The sequence below is a fragment of the Anser cygnoides genome, chromosome 1, assembly GCF_040182565.1.
Source record: "Anser cygnoides isolate HZ-2024a breed goose chromosome 1, Taihu_goose_T2T_genome, whole genome shotgun sequence".
Classification (NCBI taxonomy): Eukaryota; Metazoa; Chordata; class Aves; order Anseriformes; family Anatidae; genus Anser; species Anser cygnoides.
The window spans coordinates 10,921,212-10,943,796 of NC_089873.1; the positions used below are offsets into that span (position 1 = coordinate 10,921,212).

Here is a 22,585-nt window from a genome sequence, read left to right on the forward strand (position 1 = left end):
CAGGAAGATTCAGCCGACTGCGGTGGTGTCTCTGGTCTGAGTCCATCACTGTGGTCTATGGTAGGAATTCAGTTGGTCCTGCTTTGGCTGTTATCTGGCAGCAGACACTGTCAGTTATGACCTTGCTAAACCAAAACCTGCATAACTTAATCAAGACCCGGCCAAAACGATAGCCTCAATTTCATTTTAAAAAGGGTCAGCTATTCAGACAGCAGCAGAACAGCAGTGCTCATGTCTGGTTATCACGCGTTGTGAGACTCATAAAGGCACCCGCAGTGGCTGCATGTTGGAGTGTCAGATCCTTAAACGTGTGTGAATGCTGCATCATCTATGCCATCTGAACAGAATTCTGTATGTGCTTCATTGGGGAATCTAAGGTTGTTTTTTTCGTTTGTTTGTTGTTGTAATCTTGATGACTTAATGTAAAAGGGCTCCCCTGAAAATAGCGTATGTACATGATTTTCTTTTAAGCTTTGAATTTCTTGAAGATTTATATTCTTTTACATGAACATTTATTTATATAAAATACAAGAAAAAAAGAAAATGTGCTCCCCAGTATATATTACTAGCACTGCAATGGCTGCTTTGAACATCAGTTTTGTCCAGACTACTTGAGTGAAATGAAGATATTAGCTAGTCTTCATCAGAAGCTCAGCATGATTGAAAGGATTTATGATGAGTGGTTTATTCTTCCAAAGTTAATCAGAATGGGTAGCTGGAAATATTTTGGTAAGTTGGTAACTTGTTAATTTAAAGAAAAGGGAGAAAGGAGGAAACTAAAAATATAAAGGTGCTTGAGAGTTTAACTAAAAAACAATTCTCATATTAAAGTTGGTGTCATTTTCTATCAGAAAAATGTTAATTTCAATGTAATATTCACCTCCTTTTCACAATGCAGATATATATATATATAAAGCTGGTCAAGTCCTTCAAAGGCTCAGAGAAAAATGCTTGTGAATAAGAAATGTATTTGTGACATTTGAACGTTGGTTTCCAAGGGTATTTTGCATGATGATGATGCTATGTTACTGTTTTTCAGTTAGTTTTCTTTGATGGTAGAGTATAGTCCATTGAAAAGGTAATTGAGTGGTTCTTTTATTGTGTGAAAAACTGAACGTTGCAATGTGTTGCAATCAAGTCATATTAAATTATATTATGAAACAGAGCTCTCTGAATATACTGTGCAATGAAAAAACTGAGAAAATAGGGTAAATTTAGCTATCATAACAAAAAGGTTGAGTTGGATTTTTTACAGAATAGGAATCTCACATGAAAACCTGTGTACAGATATTTTAAGTATATAAAAATCAGATTTGACATATTTATTTTTGAAAGTATATGTTCACTAAGGTTCATATCAGGTTCCCCCTTTGTTTGCTTTATATAAAATTCATCCATAATATTAAAACTGACGCTATTGCTGTTTATTATTGAAAATAGCAACTTTAACAGCAAAATTACCTGGTTGCTGAGATTGGGAAAAATCTAAACAAATGGGGAGCCTTGAATCTGTATGTATGCACATTGATACTTGATTGTGAATAATAATTTTAGAAGTTGTTTTTATACAACCTCATTGGTGATACAGATTGGTGCAGTAAATTACAATATTACAGTGTAGCATAGTGTTGATGCAAAATATGATTTGCGCTTTTTTCTAGTTTTCAGATCTAAACAGTATTGCAAGACAGCTAAACCAATGAATGTGCAACTCTGCTGATATTGTATAATTCTGCTAACAACTGCAATATGCAAATATTACCATGGCACAATACACTAGCTCTTTAAAAAATAAGAAAATGCAAAGCATTGGTATGTGTATGCTGGCAATTGATTGATATAATTTTGATCATGTCAAAAGCTTAAAGAAATAATTGGGCATGCATTAATATCCTATGAAACCTGAAGATGCTACTCAAAGCCATGGCATGGCTCAAAAGATCAGACATCTACTATAGTTGTACCCATAGCTGGTTTGTTGTTTTTCTTACGTACCTTGGCTCCAGCTATGTATTTTCTTATATTTGGGAATACAATGAGTGAAAAGAGTAAAAGCTGACCTTCTTTTCAGTGATCAAATTTAGCATTTTAAAAAACATCCTTAGCAAAGTCGTGGGGTTAAAATTGCAATTAACTGTGTTGGATGACTTCAGGTCCTCCTCAGGGAAGGTAAAGTAATTTTGATACCGTGGGTGAAGACAATCTTGGAGCTCTTCCTTCCAATTATATTACTGCGCTTCTCTTCACCCTGTCACCAGCTATCACCTCATAAAAAATTGGTTTGAGACTTTCTAATGCTGAGACTGCATCCTGTATTTTTCCTGAACATGGTAAATTGAAATCTTATGGAGGAACAAGTTTTGTAGGATTAGGCCAATACTTAATACGCTTATAGCTTTTACTTTAAGATTACTTCAAATTCACATTACTTCACGTTTTGCTCTTTTAATTTTTTGAAAGACTGTCAGTATAATAAGCACTATATATTTTTCACTTATCTACCCAAAAGCTACTCAAAAGAAACCCTTCATGGAAAAGTTACGTTATGTGTATGTTAGAATAGTTTGCTTACACTGGTGAGCCATACTCTAAGTTACCAAATAAACATTTGATTAGAGTCTGTAGGCAGAAAGAAAGATGGCACTAAGCCATGCTGCCACAGAAAACAGCTGGGGCTTTTGCTCTCATGCTACTTCCCTTAGAGGGCTCAAATTAAAAAAGGAGGGAGAAGCCCATGCAATGCAGACACCTTAGACTTCTTGGGCTATCCAAAGACGAAAATATTTTCTGTTCCTCTCCTCTGTCCCTCTGTAGGACTTGAAGAAACAAATCTCAATATAAACACCTAGCCTTCCAGCCATTAAACTCAGGATCTGGCTTTACCTTTAAACAGGTAAAAATGAAATATTGGCTTCTGTTTGTATAAGAAATATATATATATATATTTTGAAGTGATATTACTGAATATATTTAAGTGATATCCAAGTGATAATAAAGATTTGTTAAAATACACTGCCTATATATCTACAAAATACAAAACACCAGAAAGCAAATGCAATGTGAACACTGTCTATCTCAAAATGTGAAGACCAGTGAGTTACGAATAACTTCCATGGATAACTACGTATTCTTATGCAGAAGAGTATCCTTACTCTCACATAATGTATAATAGTCATCTTCTGTATAAGAAAAGAAACTTGATCCTAGGCTTTAAATTGAGGCATTTTCAAGTTACAATATGCTGTAAAAAGATTTATTTATTTATTTATTAAGTCAGATAATAAGCTATGTTGATATTTGCTCAGATCCTTTAAATAGCACTAAGGGACAGAGATAAACTGCTGGAACTGTTTTAGTTTACACAGAAGTCATGCAGCCTAATGTACGTCTGACAAATACCCATCATTAAAGTTCTTATAGCATGGCACTCTACAAAATGTGATCTGAGGACTTAACATGAAAGGTTTCTTTTTAAGTTTTCATTTAAACAACCAGCATTACTGCCAAAACACTGACTGTGGTCCATATTTGTAACAGGTTTTTAACATGACATAGCAGGTTTGATTGACAAGATTTTTAGGTCCTGTACCTTTAAAATTTTAGTATGATCTTTTTCATGTTTCTAATGCTTGAGGCTTTACTGCTTAACTTGACAAAAACAAAACAAAAAAATAAACAAAAAACACACAGTGTTGCTGCCATTTGTAAGTTTTCCTGTAATATTCCTTTTACTAACTTAAAAACTGGCCTTACTGGGTTCAAATAGGCAGTATCCCTTTTAAGTGACCTTTGCAACCCAAGTGTTACTTGCTGTTGAGAGTTTTTTGGTATCACTGAAGAGACATTAAGAACTTTTTTTTTTCTCATTAACATGTAAACTCAGAAAGCGTGCTTAGTATCTCTTAATTTCAGAACACAACCTCAATCCCACTGGTCCTAAAAATTCAGATGCTAGCACACTGGTTATTAAGAAGTATATTAATGCCTACAAGGCACTTCGATGTTCTGATATTTTTAGAATGTCAACTGAAGGTGAAATCTTAATAACTCTTTCCTTAGCTGAAATTTTACCCTAGCTTCACCGGATATCCAAGCCTCTAAAAAAGGCCAGATTTCTTTTTTTTTTTTTTTTTCTTCCATACCACAATGTTAATATTGTTAATACTCATTGTACACTACTGTAAAAAGATTAAAACAAAGTGTCTGAAAACAATTCAAGCATTTTGAAAAGTTAGCCTCACCCTCTTCCCAGCTGCTTGCATCTGTACCATCTATGGTTTAAAAGAAAAATATCATCTTGAAGAAATAATTTCACTGAGGCTAAAGGGGTACTGTCTTGTTCAGATGCCATGAAAATGCGATTGTGATCTGACAAAGCTGTCTTCTTTTCTTGTGTTGTATGGAATATCTGGATCATGCTTTCTGGGATACTTTTATTGAAGTGCTCAGTGTGCGTTTCTGCAAAAAAGGCTTGATTGCTTTTTACAAGGCAAGCAGGTCTTTCTCCCTTTTATTGTGTTCTCTTGACACTTTTGTGGAACTTGACAAGCCTGAAAAAATAAATTTTTGTAAAAATTTGTATAATAATGTTATAAAAAGTTTATAATCCTAGAACTGTTGTGTTAATCCTTGTGCAAAAACAGTATATTCAGAATAAAAGTTTATCATTTAAAATCAACAACTACCTGGATTTTTCACTCTGTGTGATAAAAACTGGAAATAATGGCTGCATAAATAGCTGAATAATATGTCTGAATTTGCTACATAATTGCACACAAAAATCTGAAAGAGAGATTTTCCAAAGAATAGAGAATGACTTAACCAGTTCATACTAGGGATTAAAGGAAAATGTGCAGCAAACCCCCATTTGCGGCTGTGAAAATTTCAGAAAGTTTAAAAAAATGTAACCAATGAAAACTGAGAGTCTGTAAAGCAGTCAGTAAAATAATAGTCTGTAAAGCATCCGAAGTAGCCCCGTTGTTCTGAAACAATTGCTTTTGGAAGGACTGTCATTTACTAACTTGTAAACATTGATGAAGTCCAAGAGTTCATTCACATGAAGAAGCAGACTAAAATCAGATGTCTCAGATGGTGGCTGCCCAAGTCGCTGCCCCACCTCTGACAAAGATCACTGCTAGATTTATGAGCCAGCTTCTGTACTGCTGCAGTTCTCAGCTAAGCATTAAATTCAAAGTGGATCTATGTACCTTTATAAACAGTCTTGAGATGTTTAGGAGTTACTTCACTGGGTTTTTAGATTTAGTGTGGTGGCAATGGTAATCTCCATCTGAAGGGCAGGGCAGATGGCTGCAAGTGGTAACTGCTTCAGAAGCCTGATTTTAATCCTTTGCTGCGTATGTGTCAAAGCCCAAAGAGAATGGCAGTCATAAATTACACTGAATTTACGGAATCCCTGGGGAGTCAGATAAGAGAGCAAGAAATCAAATGCAGATTCTAATGCTGCAAAGTACTCGATCGCCCATGTGGAAATGCTACAAGGCAGCACATGACACTGCAGATCAACATCCAGAGATTACTGGCCTCAACTAGATTAAACACTGCCGTGTAACGACATGATTACCCCCACATGCTGAACTAATTGTATCATGTTTTCTGTATGCTGAGTGCCATTGAGATGCAAAAATAAAGAAACCACCAAATCCCTTCCCAGTACATGTTTAATTTCAATTCTGTATTACAGTACTCTATTCATTAAGCACCAGGAACCAAGGCTTTCAGAAAACAGAGGCTTTGTGTCGTGGTTCCTCCCACCCCCCAATTTCTGGAATTTACAAGCAGATCAATTTGGGAATGGCTGCACTGCAGTGAAATATTCTATACTAGTCCCCAGTGCAAATCAAGCCGGAATACACTTTGCCTGTCACATCATATTATTTTGAGAGATGACTTCACATTGTCCAATGCAGCATTATTGCTGCTAACCATCTACAAAAAAAAAAAAAAAAAAAAAAGATTATATAACAGTTATGTTATAAAAATCCTTTACTGTCACATCTATTAGCCCAGTGCTCCTTGCAATGCTTGACTGAACAAAATGCACACCCTAAATGGTACAGCATTTTATCTGCCTGTTGCAAAGACATTGAAAACAATGTCTCCCTTTCCAATAGGCTGTTCAAAGCTTTTATTCCCAAAGTGTGTATGGGGGAGAATGGAGGGAAAATGAGATTTTCAGGAAAATGATTTTATCTAGATTCTAACTGTATTTCTTCTAAATGTTTATATATATATATACATACATATATATACATATTTCTGCTTTTCTGATTCAGAATCGCTTTCCCAGAAGCTGACCATTCCTTCTGAAACCTTGTTCAGAAACCCAAAAGCCTTTTAATAAAATATTTCCTTTTAATGAAACACCCATATCTCTGTTTCTCCTGGAGGCTGAAACTTTTTTCTTTTGGATCCCACCAGCGTTTTCTTGACTACATCTCATGTTTTGTAAAATAGGTGTTCAATCTTGCTAGTGTGTTCTGCTTGGGGAAACAGTAAGCATGTTTGTGATTTGTCTCATCCAACTTTAGTTGTCTACAACTAGTCATGAGTTCATTCTGTGGTAAAAAGAATTTAGGAGCGTGCTATGGAAGCTGCTGGTCCTGCCCAGGTTTTGACCATCTCCCTTAAAGATCTAAATGTGAATTCTTAAAGAAAGAAGTTGCTACTGCTTTAGTAGAAACTTTACTGTTTTAGTAGTATGCCTTTTCCAAGACAGAAATTTTCACTTTGAGGAGAAGCTGCATCTGCTAGTTTTTCCATTACTTTCATGCTATTTTTAATGGGTTCCTAGTGCTGTTAGTTTCTGACAGCTGTTTTGTGAAGGCAATATGAAATATAGGACATCAGTGGTATTCACTCTTTCTCTTTAAGAAAATCTTCCATTTTTTCAGTCACTGAATTAGTTATTTCATAAACAAAATAAAATGCATGGAATTTGTAATGGAAACTCTCTCAGAATTTCCATTTTAACTTTTGTTGCTTTAACCCAGAACCTTCTTGTGATCTCAGCCTTGTGGCTTGATTATTTAAAAATAAATTTTTGGTGCATTATAATACACACACACGTATACATACTATAGTCTGGAAAGGGTAACTAACATTCTTGGAACAATGACTAATAGTTAGCACTATATTTTGGTATGTGTGGTTAACATATATTATTCTATTTAACTGTTTTGAGAGTCCAAGCAGTTAATAGTCACTATGGTAAGGGTTAGTCAGTTTGCCAGATGAGCTTTTGTATTTTCAGCAATCAGTTATTTCTATGAGAAAAATGCAGGTAACTGAGGTTCATTTCTGACTGGAAAGATGCTAATACCTAATTTCAAATGGCCTAGAAATTAGGAGCATTCTCCTATCCTGTAATCTGCACAAAGGATAAATAGTGGCATCACGGCAGGATTTGCTTTTGACCTTTCTGGAACCCCAGAATAGAAAATAACATATGTGAAAACTCTGGGAACCTGGAACGAAGGCACAGGCAGTGGGGTTCTCTAGGTGACCACAAGGTGTTTCACTAGGTGTCTACACTCCTAGTTTGATCACTGGAGATTCACTCAGTGTAGTTAGCGGAGCAGGGAGAACTATTCAGATGACCAACCAGTAGAGGTTTGATAGTAGTTGCGGTTGCATGTACAACCCTTCTGCTGAAATTGAGGCATGAGGATGCTAGATCCAGAGACAGACCAAGTAGTGGTGATACATGAATTCAAAGCTTGATTCTTCTATTTTTCTGGATCCAATGCATTCCTAAGACCAAGATCTCTGCTGAGTAAATTCCACATAAAGGAAGACAGATGTGAAATTTAGGCTCTAACTACTGGAGAATGAAGCAGACTTATGTCTGCTCTAACAGCCATTGCTATGCAGACAAAGTAGAAGAGATGCCAAACTCCAAGTCCTGAGAAAAGCTTGTTCTGGTGGCTGTGGTTGGAGCACATGGCCTGGGACAACACTGAATTCCTTCCAAAGTGGAGGAGAGAGTGGTGATGGTGAGGGAGGTGTTACTCAGCTTTTGCATCATGTACTTCCATTTATAGTACTTGTCTGAAAAGTGTAAAATCTGTTTCTAAGCTGTCTTTAGTCTGGGGTTATCTGTGGGTGAGGGAATCTGTACACTTACAAATAGAGGCAGCAATGAAATCTGGCCTGAAGGCAGCCTGAAAGGTCTTGCTCTTGGGCTCTTGAAGAATAGATAAATACAGTACAGTACAGTAATTAGAAAAGCATGTAACTTCAAACTTTCTTGTATTATTATTTGGTTAAGAAATTATTATCAATTCATTATGCCATCAAAAGAAATTAAGAGATGGTTATGTGAAGAACTTTAAGATCTAGAGAGTTCTGTAAAGCTTAGGTATTTCTACCTAGGTAGATGGCAGCTGCATGCTGGATTTTCAGCATCACTGTTCTGTGTTTTTTCCACATTTTCTCTAAGTCATATTTTAGTTCTTAGGTGTTATTATTTGGTATTCTGAAGTTAGCCAGTGATTCCAGCACACTTCTGAGCCTGGTATCTTTTAAGTGGTGCCTAGAGCCAGGACAAGTGGCAACAGGCACAATGAGCATCAGGAAGCACGTCTCTGCTCTGTGGGTGACTGACCACTGGCACAGCTTGCCCAGTGAGGCTGTGGAATCTCCCTCTTTGGAGACCTGTGCATAGTCCTGGGCAGGCTGCTTGGGTTGTCCTTGCTCGAGCAGGGCATTGGGACCAGATGGCCTCCTGAGGTCCCTGCCAACCTCAAACATTCTGTGATTCTGCATTTATACCACTAAGCACCTGACTTATGTTTGTTTGGCTATATTTATGTCCGATTCCAATTTAGTAAATCACACAGTGTCAAGCTTTAAAACACATCCTTAATTTTCAGTGAATGAAAAGTCCTCTCACTCATAATGGATACAGTTGTGCTTAAAGCTTTGTACTAGGAGGTAGGATTGAGCTCCAACTTTGGTTTTAGTAAATGAATATATTGCATGGAAAAAAAAAAAAAGTTGTTAATAGAGTCAACCAAAGATTCTATATCCAGCTGTGATTATATCCAACTTTGCATAATCCTACAGCTAGGGCAGAAACATGGGGGAGAACAAAGTTGACATTAGTGATTTGGAGGATCACTTGAATACTGCTTTAGCTATCAGCTCGTGGTACAGTTAAGAAAGTGGTTTTTTTGTTTGTTTGTTTTTTTCCCTTGAACTTAGCTTTGCAACCAGAAACATGAGGGTAACATGACCAAGTGGAAATAGGAAAACGCTTTGCAATCTGATGAGAGGACATACCTGGCACCACAGCTGTGCCTCCTGCTCTCCATGAGCTGGATCTGCTTGGCTAAGGTGATTGGCACAGCCTGGTGATTCTCTGGGAGTGTTGGGGAAGATCTGTACTCCTAGTAGAAACAAATTGATGTCTCTCTCTCTCTCTGTCTTCATCTCTCTGTCTCCCTCTATTAACAGCAAGGAATTCAATGAGTTAGATCATACCTGAGTTTTCAGGTACCTAAAATTTCACTGAGAAAACTATGAAAATTGGGTAACTAAGAAAAAAAATGGTTTTCAATTGCTTCCACACTTCTTGGGGAATGGAAATGTTAATCTAAAGTTTTGAGGTGGTAAGATTTTTGGGGAGAAGTATATATGTAGGCATAAATGTTTCTAAGACTTAGATACTATCTATGGGCTTTTAACAACCTGCCAGTGTGCTTTGCTCTCCCAAGGTCAAACACCCCTGCTGTGCCTTTCTGTGGCAGATGAAAGGAGTAAGACCATGCTTTAAAGCAGTCTGCATGCCAGGCCTCTTTTGTAGAGCATGAAGGACAACCTACAGTGTGATTTATTTTTTTTTTCCAGAATCTATAGTTGAGTGAAATGTCTTAAATAGAAACTGGTCTTGATCTGAGTGAAAATCTACCCAGGGTACTGCACATATAGGCACCTTTATTGTTTCCAGAAGGGGTTGTCTCATGTAAATGGATATTCTGTTACTAGAGGGATTTTTTCTTCTTTTTTTTTTTTTTTAACAACTTTTTTTTTTTTAATGCCATTTTGAAATTACAGAATAATGTGTAATACTATACTTTATAGCTCAGCTGTATTCACCCTCCTGTAACTAAGATCCTGGACTGTCTTCACAGTACCTGAAGCTTTTGTCTGCAACTTATAATTCAGCTGATTTACCCAGTCCAATGTATCCTAGAATCAAGTTCCAAAACAGTACAGATGATAACAATGATAACACTGAAATAGTTTTTCTATTTTTTTTTTCAAACAAATAAGTGAAAAACCCACAGATTATAAATCCTTTTTCAAGTAACAAGGAAAAAAAATGCCACACAACTGAATTGACTGCCATTAGAAAACACAATATTTTCATTGTTGCATAACTTTAGTATTCTTTTGTTCTGTGTTTCTTTCAAAATTTATTATATGTTTGTAAGGAACCAATATCAAAAATCAAGTCAAATAAAACCAACATAAATATGTGCAGAACATGGAATGAGTGCAACACTGGACATAGTGTTTTTCTAATAGATACAGGATTTGTTATCAAAACTATAAGGAATTTAACAGCTATAGTTTTGTAGGGTAACAGACAGCTTTAATTCTTGGTAAAATGAAATTCACAGTTGGTGAACAAAATCACTGATTTTAATTCTGAGCAAGTCGGAAGGTCAAAGCTGTTGGATCAGAAGTATATCAGTGAGGTCATATTTAAACTATAAGCAGACACTCAATTTCTTGCTACAATATTACTACTGATGGATGAACTGTCTACTTAAAACTTTAAGCTCTATCTGTCTAGACTTAAAAGCTTCAGATTCTCCTGTATTGTTTTTAGTATTCTGGCATTGTTATAATAATGTACTTAAGTCTGGATTTTCAAGACTGCCAAGTATTTGCCTCTCAGAGCAGAAGCTGGAAGAGGAGATTCAAGGATTAACAACTTCTGAAAAGCAGACATATTTTAGTAAGGAGAAAAAAAACACACTTTCTGGAGGAATCTTAGCTAGGTTAGAAGAGATAGTTACTCTTGCTAGGCTAAGGGTTTGAAACCTTTGAGCCATATTAGAAGGTAAAGCTATGAGATGCCAGAGTAGAATGCAATGTGCAAGCAGTTGCTTTTTCAGGCTTGTGTTGGTGTTCAGTGAGCTTGGTCCATCCTGTCCACATCTCATCATTATGAGAATGACAATTGTTCTCACACCTCCGACTCACACCTCCTCCTTCATAGTCTATGCAGGCTGCTAGCAAACTGCAACCCCTATGCTCAACTATGGTGGTGCTGCTTGTAGAAGTTGCAGGCATCTTTCAAACATTTCTGCACACAAACACACACCAGAACTAGCCTCAGCCTCTGTGTTTGATGGTATTACTCACCACTGGTCAGAGGAAAACCTGACAAATGAAATTCATAATTAAAACCACAAATAATAGAATTTGAAATGTCTAGAGTGTCTGGATATAGTTCTGCAAGGAGCAATACAATCTTTGGCAGTGCCAGGCTGTTGCCTTTTGGAAATATTGGGTGGCCTGAAATTAATTTGTTTAGCTTTTGCTTATGTAAAAGTGCTCAACTTCATGACATCTGTTAAGAACCCAGAGGTTATAGATGTCTAACTTGCATTTATATGAAATAGAAACAGATGCAGCTGTTGGGAAACAGACTATAAAATCATCTGAATATTTTTTAAGTGACTTCACTGATGTTTTGTCTCATGGTTCTTTTTTTAGGATTCATGATTAATATTTTTAAAGGTGATTCATCTTGCATCTTGAGTTCCCCTATTGTTGACCTAGCCTTAAGAAAGCATGATAGAGCTTGAGAAGAAAGAACATTTTCGGAATGTCATATTTTTACAAATTTCAATTAGTAAAACACAAGTCTATATAGTTATAAACTATGGCTATTAGAATAAAATGATAAGTGTATGTTCTTTATTCTTTTTTTTCTTTCTTTCTTTTTTATTTTTTTTTCTTCCAATCAAAGCAAAAGCTGAAGGATTTATGTATTTTTATTATACTACTGTGGATGATGATAATACTACACTGAGTAGCTAACTACTGACTGTTCTTCTGGCTTATCAGCTATAATGGGTAGAGGTGGAACATATGTGTACAGGCTCTTTCTCTACCTCTTTTGTGTTAATAATTATAGGTTATAACAATTAAAGGACACAAGCCTCATCTTGGTTTCTGGCTGTGGCAATGCGAGAAGCATTTTTTCTTAAAATAGAAATGTTATTTATGGAAAAGCTTTCTGAGATTTCTAGTAGTACCATCTGGTTGCTCCACCAAATAATCATTGTAGTCAATTGTCTGAAAACCAAAGAACTGAAGTACTTGCTTTAAATTTAGCACTTGCTATACTATATTGCTGGGGGGAATATTGCACATGCATAAAGCCAAGTATGTGCTTAAATACTCTCACTGAATAAAAACATTTAACAGCTAATATATTGATGCCTACAGTGGGTGTTCTATTATGCTCCTTTTCAAAACTACTTTATGCTTGAGCTATCACTATTAATTTTATCTTTTTTAATTTTGTGGTTGCGCGTATTCATGCTTAAAAAAAGATAAAAAATATTATTTTGAGAACTGTTAAACTCTCAAAATAAAAGCTATTGTAATTGTCCTCATGCCAAATAAATAAATAAATGTTCTTTATGAGAACTTTTGATGTTATTTCAACAAATAGCAAAATTATCAGTAAACTCCTGATTGAAACACTATGATACCTCAAGACTTATGTGACACTTGGTGGTACATCAAACCTTCCAAGGGAAATGAAATAACAATTTTAAGCGTGATGAAATGTTGTGAGCCTTATTCTTTGTAATAATTCCATGTCCTTATTGCAAAATTTGCAAAGACAATACTCCAGCCATTAGTTCTGCCTTTTTCCAAAGCAAATCATTTGTCTCTAACATTTTTGAGGTAATAAATGCATTTTAGTATGTATGGAGCACGAAGGTCAGATGTAATCCACAAGCAAAGGCTGATAAATAATTTGTGAAATTAGAGTGTTGTGTAAGGAAAGCTGATGATGTATCCAACAACTCTTTGAAGCTGGGCTCTTTCCAAAGTCCTGCTTAAGACTTTCTTAAAGACTTAGATAAAGGCTGTGAAGTAACTCTTATAGTTTAAAATACATATATATGTATGTATGTTTTTTTTTGTTGTTTGTTTGCTTGTTTTTAGAAAAGGGGCTGTTGAACAACTTCAGTTCTCAACATTTCTATTGTCTGAGAAACAGTAAAAGCTGTGAAGCTGAGCCACAGGTAGAGGTCTGTCCCGCTCTGCATAAGTCCTCTGACGACGTCTGGATGTGTGTACTCGGTGCCTGTTCTTTCTATTGGTAAGTGGGGACATCAGTGAACGGAGCTGCCAGTCCCACTTCTCAACCTTTGCAGCCTTTATTGTATCTCAGACAATAGAAATTGTGGCAGTGTATGGTGCACCTGGGGCTTACAGCATATTGCATCAACACTGACAACTCATAATTCTTTTCCAGTTTTGCAGGAGTGGTGTTTTTTAAGGGTATTTCCCTGCTGCGTGAGTGGATCTCTAGTTTATTCATATTTGTAGGGGAGGGCAAATCTATTTCCATTAGAAAATTAGTTATGTTCAGTATTAGGAGTTTGTACTTCCCACAAAAGAGGCATGATTCTTGGTGAAAAGGAAAATTTTGATCTGTCAGCACTCCTGATTTTTTTTTTAAATCTTTTTGTTGAAAACCCCATTGTAAAGGCTTGGGTTTTATTTTTATACATACAGAAAGAAGGTAAATACCCCAGAAATCTAATAGGCCATAAAATTTAGGATGTATTCAGGTGATGTGTCAGAATAACCAAAATAACCTCTAGTCACATCTCTCTTAGGCTATGGTATGTAGGAGCTTGAAAGTCTATTGTTTAACATCATCAGAGATCTTCTTGAATCAGTTTCCAATTAATCACAGTATCAGAGAGGTTTTCCATGTCATGCCTTAAAATGTGGGCCTGACTCCTACCTTCATCCCAGAGAAGACAATTTTAGCTCTTGATAAACGTAAACTTTCAGATTCAGAAATAAGTAATTTATGGCATCAAGCCATAAATTGGATTCTGTTGTCTAAAAATCACTGCAGACTAACAGCAGGCATAATAGCTTTTATGACAGTTAACCAGCTGAAAAAAAAAAAAAAAAAAAAACCTTATATTAAACTTGGACATCTGCAAATGCAAATGACTAGGTCTAGTTACCTAGGCTAAATTAATTCTCACACTGAATGGTATTTTCAGTATGCTAGTCCAATAAAAGTAAAATGTTAAGGAAAAAAAAAAAGGTAAGTTTGAAATTCTATTTTGTTCAGTAACTTGTTTTCTGAACTTTCAAAATCCAATTTATTCCCATTTTTCTATGAAGAAATGTTTTTGTTTGTTTGTTTGTCTTGTTTGCTTTTCTTTTTTTTTAAAAAAAAAAAAAAAAAAAAAAAAGCTGAGCTTCTGAGCCCCTAGTTTCTGGCTTTTAAAATCAAAGAATATTGAGGGACACACCTCATAGTTTAAAAACAAAAACAAACAAATAAAAAAGAATTAGCAAAGTTGCTTCTTTGGAGGGGAGGGGAAGGAACATTTTGTTGTTGTTGTTGTTGTAGTACTTTGTGCACCTGCACATTTCACACTGCTTTTTAAACACTTGTGTTTGGTAGTGTGTGCTGCCTGTAGCAAAAATGCCTCACCATTCACAAGAAACTGTGAGCTGTTTGGTGACTCATGAAGTTTCTTAGAACATTTTTCCATGAAATAAATGCATATATAATATTTCATAAGCACAGATCAACACTTAAAATCAGTGCTAGAAAGATGAATGTGGGATCATGTAATACATATATGACTTTCTGTTGGTGACTTTCTTACCGTGAGACCTATGAAAATGGATTAAAGTTAGATTTTTCTTCCTCTAGTCTACTCTGAAAAATACCCATCTTGTCTGCTATATCGGACTAGAGACATAAATGGGACAGAGGTTTTGTTTAAAGTGCAAGGAAGATACAAATATGAGACATAAACAAGAATGTCATTACATTACGTAAATAAATAATGAATATATGAGATCAGTGTCCTGCAAATTTAGAGCACACGAACATCTCGTGTGAGCTGTCCTGCTGACTTCAGTGGAAGGCTTGTGTGACCTGTTGAATTATCTAAACAGGAATTCTTGCATTACACAGGAATAACATTAAAGTACATTTGCATCTTTCACTTTAAGGAATCGGTTTTCTACCATAAAATAAATAGTTGGATTTAAGGCCAGAACATTCCTTTTTCTTAAAAGTTTGTGCACTGAGGTAATAATTATAATTAAAGCATCAACAACAACAAAATCCTCACATTTCTTTTGTACAATTCTGAGATAACTGCTCCAAGTTCAGGTACTTACTTGTACTTCATCACTCCTTTGGTAGCTATTTGCACTTCCTTTAAATGACAGTTCTCAGTAAAAAGTGGCACTAAGTGCCACATCTGTCTGGAAATGCAGTGTTTTAAATGCCAATTTGCTGATTATTTTGCTAATGGTGAAGTAACTGAGTAAAAAGGTTCATACCGAACATGGGAACTTCAGTGTGTCTCTTCCTTCTTGCAGAGGTCACCAAAGATCAGGAAAAGCTTTGCTTCTCATTACCTCTGATGTACATTGGAGAAGAAGAGGTGTTTCCTGCTAAAAAAAAAAAAAAATCGGGGAAAAAGAAAAAAACACCGGTCACCTACAAAACACCACCCCCACACTAATATCTTGTTATTTAAGCCACAAAGGACTGTACCTACAGAGTTATGAGTCAATACATTCCCTTGGCATCTTTTCAGAAGAACAGTTACAGCCAGTCTGCTGGATGGTGGTCCTGGTAGAAGCAAATTTACTCTTATAGGATTTAGTGATGCCTTTGCCTCCCTTACTGGGCCAGTTTGTAACTCCTGTCTTTATTGTTTAAAACCTTACTTTTGTTAGACTACTTAGGGAAGTGTTATGTAGGGCGACTTTCACTTTCTCTTCCAGTCCTGTCCCAAGAATTTCTCCTGTTGGTAGGGGGGAAAAAGAACAAGTATGTATGTACCAAAAAATGTTTATAATTCAGGCACTAGCTCAATGGTTTTGAACATTTTATTTTTTTCAATATAAAACTAATTTTTTAATCCAAACTGTGAAAAATCATCATCTCACTTTTTCTCTTCAATTTTGGATAAGGTCTTCATCTCCTTCCAGATTTATACCTATGCTGACAGGTCGATGACTTTGCTAGCATCTTTTCCAATCTATAACAGTATAGCCAATTGTTCTTGGCAGTGGCAAAGAACTGGTGTAGGTCTTAGAAATGATAGGTATGAGATTTGTGAATGGCTGGGCCCTCATGGGCAACTACCAACAACGAAAAGTTGCTATTTGCTACTCATGTCGATAACATCAATAACAGCTATAGCTTCATAAACAGAACCATTATAAGGCCAGTTTTGATTGGAGCAGTTGCTGTAGAGTCTACCAGAAATGTTGAGGAGGGCTGTGTTATGCAGATTAGAAGAGGGGAGTATTCTCCTACCTGAGGGTTACATCCTATCTGTAACTGAACTGACATCTGTGTAGCACTGCAGAGGATGTCTGAGTCACCACCACTCTCCCAATATAACCCAAATCACCGCAGGGCTGCAGTAGGTCAGAAGCTGTTAGTCTGGGGCTCACAACCACAAACATTTTGCTCTCTTACTTGTGGTTAATGGGAAACAGGAATTCAATAGTGAGACTAGTACAGGCAAAAAGCTTACACAGTGAAACTGAAAAAAACATTGTCCTAGATTAGAAGCAATTTTCCCCCAGCCATTAGCTGTGGCTCACCACAGGCTAAGGCCTTGGCTAGAGAAGCACCTCTACAGTGGGACTGCATGCATAAAGCTGTTCTGCCAGAATTGTAGCACCAGACAAATCCCTAAGATGAGACAATCTCTATGTACTTTGTAAAGACAGAATGAATCCAAAAATGAGTCTGGCAGACAGATCCAGCATCCAGTGTTAATTGTAAAACCCTTTGGATGTGGGATACATTAGATTTAATTCTGTACTTCGCAGTTTTGATTCCCTCTCTAACTACAATCAGCCTAAAGGAAGAAAACAGAGAAGCCTTGTCAATGATGGGCCAAAACCCAACCATGTGAATAAACCTGACCATACCGCACAAGAGCAACCTATGTAATGCAGGTGATTGGCCCAAAAGATTATAGTATTCCCTCTGGCTTTAAAAAGTATGGGTCATATTCTTAGTTCATATTCACGGTTCTTCTGGGATAAAATGTATCTCCCCAAGAAGCTCTTGGTATTTTCAAATGGTTAATTATTCCTTTTCTATGTTCTCACATTTTGGATAGGAGTGTAGCCCCTTTCTAGTTTCATGCTCAGTGATGAGACTAGGAGCTCCCTGCCCGCAGGGCTTGCCTACATCCATCGAACTGACAGGAGGCATGGTGCATCCTACTCCAGCTTTGAGCTGGCAATATGTACAGCAATTGCAGACTACACTCGCAGAAATCTTTCCAACAGCACTGTTTGGGCCTGAGGCTGAACTTAGAGTCTGTCTAAAAGACTTAACAGGAAGAGCTGGGAGATGATATTAAAAGGCTGTGTCACGGGCTAAGGCCGTTCACCTCCCCCAGGTACTGTGAAGGGAAGAGGTTAAGTAGGCAGCTCAGCTCAGTCACTTCAGATGTATGTGGTAGGAACAACCACTTGGGGTGTGACATCCATACCGATATATTGTTGGCTTCAAGCAAACTAGTGTGAGTTTACAAGATCTGTGTATAGAAGACTATATTAAATATTTTATTTAATATAAATGAACAAGAGCATACACCTGACATACAAATTGGTACATTTATTAGAAGACTGTGACTGTGTGTGTTATTTTCATCTGTTAACAAGCCTGAGTAGAAGCTATCTGCTCTCCACACTTTTAGCCAAAGCAGTTTGCCATAGAAAATACAGGAGCAGACAAATAGATGAGAAGTGTTCACACTCATTCTGTGATCCAGAGATGGGGGAACTATCCTGCTTGCAGGCAGGGGACATATTAATAGCTTTTTGGCTTCTACATCAACAGCAAAGTAATTAGAGGCAGTGGGTGCAGTCTCATGAGTGGGTTTTTATTGTTGCAAATTATTGACGTGGGCTGCCACAAAGCAGGGTTTGGAAGCCAGTGTCTTGGCAAGTTAGCTTGGATGTGAATGCAAGTCACAAAATTGTGAACAACATCTCATTTGCTCTAATTACTTTGCCGTTGATGTAAAAACCAAAAGGCTGTTAATAAGTTAAATCCACCCCCAACAGTTTCTGTTTTACTCCTCCAGCACAGTACCTGCATCAAGAGAGGCAGAATGAGTCATTGAAAGTGCAAACCATCTTTTGTAGCAAAACAGTGCCCTGGAGACTCCAAGGACTGGAGTTTATGCCAGCGAGTATAAGAGGGAAAAATTGTATGTGGGTAAGGAAAGAAAAAAAGGGTTTGACGGCTTATCTGGCAGTGATCCAGTTTAACAGGAAGATAGCCTCTGTTGGTACAAATCTTTATAGCTTCATAGCCTTATTGTAGTCCATGGTTAGCTGTATCAGGACTCTTATTCATAAATTTGATTTTGAAGTAAAAACTCAGCACTCGTTTGGTTTTCTCATTTCAGATTACCAGGCTATAAAGCCACTGAAACTTCCTATAATCTCCTGGAAATTAATACATAAAGAAAAAAAATCTTAGGTTTTAGCACTAAGCCATTGGTTTTCTGACTTAGAAAAAAAAAAAAAAAAAAAAGACAACTACAAGGATAATTTGATTTCTTTATTGCATATTTGTTTTATTCAAACCCAATGTGGGTTTTTGAAATGTAAATTCAACAAACCAGTCCTTAGATGCACTCACACAGTCTGGTTTACAGCCTTTTCTAATGTTAGCCATTTATTCTATAAACAGTATGAAGCTGAAAAAACAAGGCAAGCTGACTGATGTTTACCAATGACAAATGGGCAAACTCTTGGTTTCTGTAGCCTTGGATAAATATCTTTAGGCAAAGATATTTAGATATTTACATCTTTGGCAAAACTGGGGAATATAACAGAAACTTAATCAAAGTTTTCTGAAAGTTAGAAAAGCTGAGCATTTGGTTTGATTTGAGTCATGAGTAAAGCTTAGTTTTGCATCTTATTTCTCTGCCAGGAACCATGTAAATTTAAGAAAAAATGAAAAAAAATTCTCTGTTTTCTCTTCCAAAATTGAATACCTGTTGGAAAAATGTTTTTTATTGTTGTTGTTGTTGTTTTTTATGCTTATTCTTCAAATTAATTACTTAATTAAAAGCTAAATCAAGGAAGACCTTGAGAATCCTGATTTTTTTGTCATTAGGGTTTCACATGTAGCTACACTGTTCATATAGCTGAAGGTTGCCTACAGCTGCTTTTTTACTCGAAGACCCAGGTTCCTTAGTCATATACACATACTTAGTCAAAAAGTGGGCTGGGTAGAGGACTGCAGGTTTTTGTACATAACTGCAGAAGAAGATAATATCAAGCAATGAGAATTTAGTTCCCTTGGGAGATTCCTACTCTTCAAATAAATGTGTATTTTATGAAGATGAGAGTTTGTTTTAGAAATTAAATAAAGAAACAAAACCAAACACACACACCCCAAAAAGACACCATCACTTCTTGCTTGATGATTCTCATCTCTAAATACACAAGGACGCTATTAGCTTTTAAGAATATAAGCTCCAGTCCCACTGACCAGTTTCTTGGTGCTTGAAAAACCTCCCTTTGAAATAGCAAAACTGTGGGAGTCATAAAGCAGAGGTTCTTTGAAATAATAACGTGCAAAGGAGAGGTATCCATGGCAGAGAGTAAGATCAGGATCCCTCAGCTTCAGCATAATGATTCATGTCCGAGATGTTAGACTACACTCCAGTAGGGCCAGTTTCTGTCCGCTGTCAAGCTGAATGCATATCCTCTATTAACATGAGCATTCAGTAAAGCACTACTCAGTGTATCTGACAGCCTATCTGGCTGGCAGATCAGGAGTCCTGTGAGATGCTTTGCAGAGCCTTCTCGCCAGCAATCTGACAACACCTATGTCAGAATAATTCTACACAGCAAGGGGCACCAGTTGTGCATGAAGTGCTTGAAAATGTTGCTCCTTTCTTCTTGCTGCCAGCTGTTTTCATGACCTATTCCTTGATGCATGAAAATTAAAAAATGAAGATGTTACAGGTAATAACACTTCTGTTTTGTGAAATCAGTTATAAAGGGGTATTCTGGAATGTCACCACTTGTATCATGTAATACTTTAATTAAATATCATGTCCTCAACAGCCTGCAGTCACGAGATGTCTACTTTAGTTTAAACTTCTGATTCACAGACAAGGGATGGAAAACAGAAATACTAAATAGCAGCTTTATGAAGTAGAATGAGATTGTGTTGTTAGCAGGAACTGTGGAGCTAGGGAGGGTTAAGGGTAACAGAGATGTATTTTGTAGGATCTGGGCCTTTTTTTCCTAGAAAGGACTTCTCATCAGAAGGCAGACGTGATATTGCTACAGAGTTTTTATGCAAACAGTTTCTGAACACCTGCAAAATATTCTGAGTGTGGCTGAAGACTGATGCCACTACAAACAAAACACTTACTTTTCACGGGAAACACAAGGAAATAGCATTTGAGAGAGCCTGAGCCTTGTGTAGGGGACTGAGGCACAGAGAATGTAGTGGTCTCTTTCTAATCTTGCATATATTACAAGAACAGAGTGGTCCTCACTGGTTTTATATGAAAAAGGAGAAGAGACGCCTACTTTCTGGAAAAGGTCCCAATGACATATAGCTGTTTTGACTCCTTTCTGATGCATCTATTTCTGCCTTTTCACTGTTCAGTAAGGGTTCTGGATCTCATTCAAATAGTTTGCTGCCTATGAAGAAGTCACAGACACACAACCCATGTTTTTTTTTTCTTTTCTTGACTTTTTTTGCCTTTTCTTGGTCCTTCCAATTTTTCATCTTTAAAATAACTCTGTTTCATAGAATCATAGAATGGTTTGGGTTGGAAGGGTCCTCAAAGATCACCCAGTTCCAACCCCCCTGCCATGGGCAGGGACACCTCCCACCAGACCAGGTTGCTCAAAGCCCCATCCAACCTGGCCTTGAACACTTCCAGGGATGGGGCATCCACAGCTTCTCTGGACAGCCTATGCCAGTGCCTCACCACCCTCTGAGTAAAGAATTTCCTCTCAACTTCTAATCTAAATCTCACCTATTTTAGTTGAAAACAATTCCCTCTTGCTCTATCGTTTTCTGCCTCAGCAAAAAGTTGCTCTCCATCTTTTTTATAAGTCCCCTTTAAGTACTGAAAAGCTGCAAAGAGGTCTCCCTGGAGCCTTCTTTCTTCAGGCTGAACATCCACAGCTTTCAGCCTTTCTTCACAGGAGAGGTGCTCCAGCCCTCTGAGCATCTTCATGGTCCTCCTCTGGACCCACTCTAACAGGTCCACATCCCTCCTGTCTTGGGGACCCGAGACCTGGATGTAGTACTTGAAGTTGGGCCTCACAAGGGCAGAGCAGAGGGGGACAATCACCTCCCTCCATCTGCTGGTCACTCCTCTTTTGATACAGCCCAGTATGCAGTTGGCCTTCTGGGCTGTAAGCACGCACTGCTGGCTCATGTTGATCTTTTCATCCACCAGAACCCCCAAGTCCTTCTCTGCAGAGCTGCTCTCAATGAGTTCTTCTCTGAGTCTGTACTCCTGTCTGGGATCACCCTGACCCAGGTGCAGCACATTGCACTTGACCTTGTTGAACCTCATTAGGTTTACATGGACCCACTTTTCTAGCTTGTCCAGGTCCCTTCAGATGGCATCCCTTCTGTTTTATCAACTGCACCACTCAGCTGGGTGTCATCTACAAACTTGCTGAAGGTGCACTCAATCCTACTGTCTATGTCGTTGAAAAAGATATTAAAAAGTACAGATCCCAAGACATACTCCTGAGGGACACCACTCCTCACCAGCCTCCACCTGGACATGAAGCCATTGACCACCACTCCCTTGGGGGCGGACTTCAAGCCAATTCCTTATCCACTGAATGGTCCACCTTTCTAATCCATCTCTCTCCAATTTGGAGTTCAGGATGTGTATTCAGTTTATGTGGCAAGATTTTCGTAGAGGGGGACTGCGGGAGTGGCCTCTGTGAGAAGAATCCAGAAGCTGCCCCATGTCAGACAAGGGCCAGTTTCAGCCGCCTCCAAATTGCTGGCCAGAGCCAAGCCAATAAGTGATGTTGTTTGCGCCTCTGTGAGAGCAGATTTATGAAAGGGGAAAAAACTGCTGCACAACAGCAGATGGGAGAGCAAGCAGTGAGAAAGAGCCCTGCAGCCCCCAAGGTGAGTGCAGCAGGAAGGCAGAAGGTGATCCAGGCATGCAGCAGCAGTTCCCCTGCGGCCTGTGGAGAGGCCCCTGGTGGAGCAGGCTGTCCCCCTGCAGCCCATGGGTCCCACACGGAGCAGATCTCCACGCTGCAGCCT

At 37.6% G+C, this 22,585-nt stretch overlaps 1 protein-coding gene across 2 annotated transcripts in view; it reads left to right on the forward strand.

Annotated features, from left to right (window-relative positions):
- CACNA2D1 (calcium voltage-gated channel auxiliary subunit alpha2delta 1) overlaps positions 1–4,690 on the forward strand; it is a 406,577-nt gene extending 401,887 nt beyond the window's left edge. For both annotated transcript variants that reach the window (XM_066983016.1, XM_013180423.3), the window contains one exon: positions 4–4,690. In XM_066983016.1, coding sequence (XP_066839117.1) covers positions 4–120 — 117 coding nt within the window. In that variant the 3' untranslated portion in view covers positions 121–4,690. The remainder of the gene's footprint in view (positions 1–3) is intronic.
- The last annotated feature ends 17,895 nt before the right edge of the window (positions 4,691–22,585 follow it).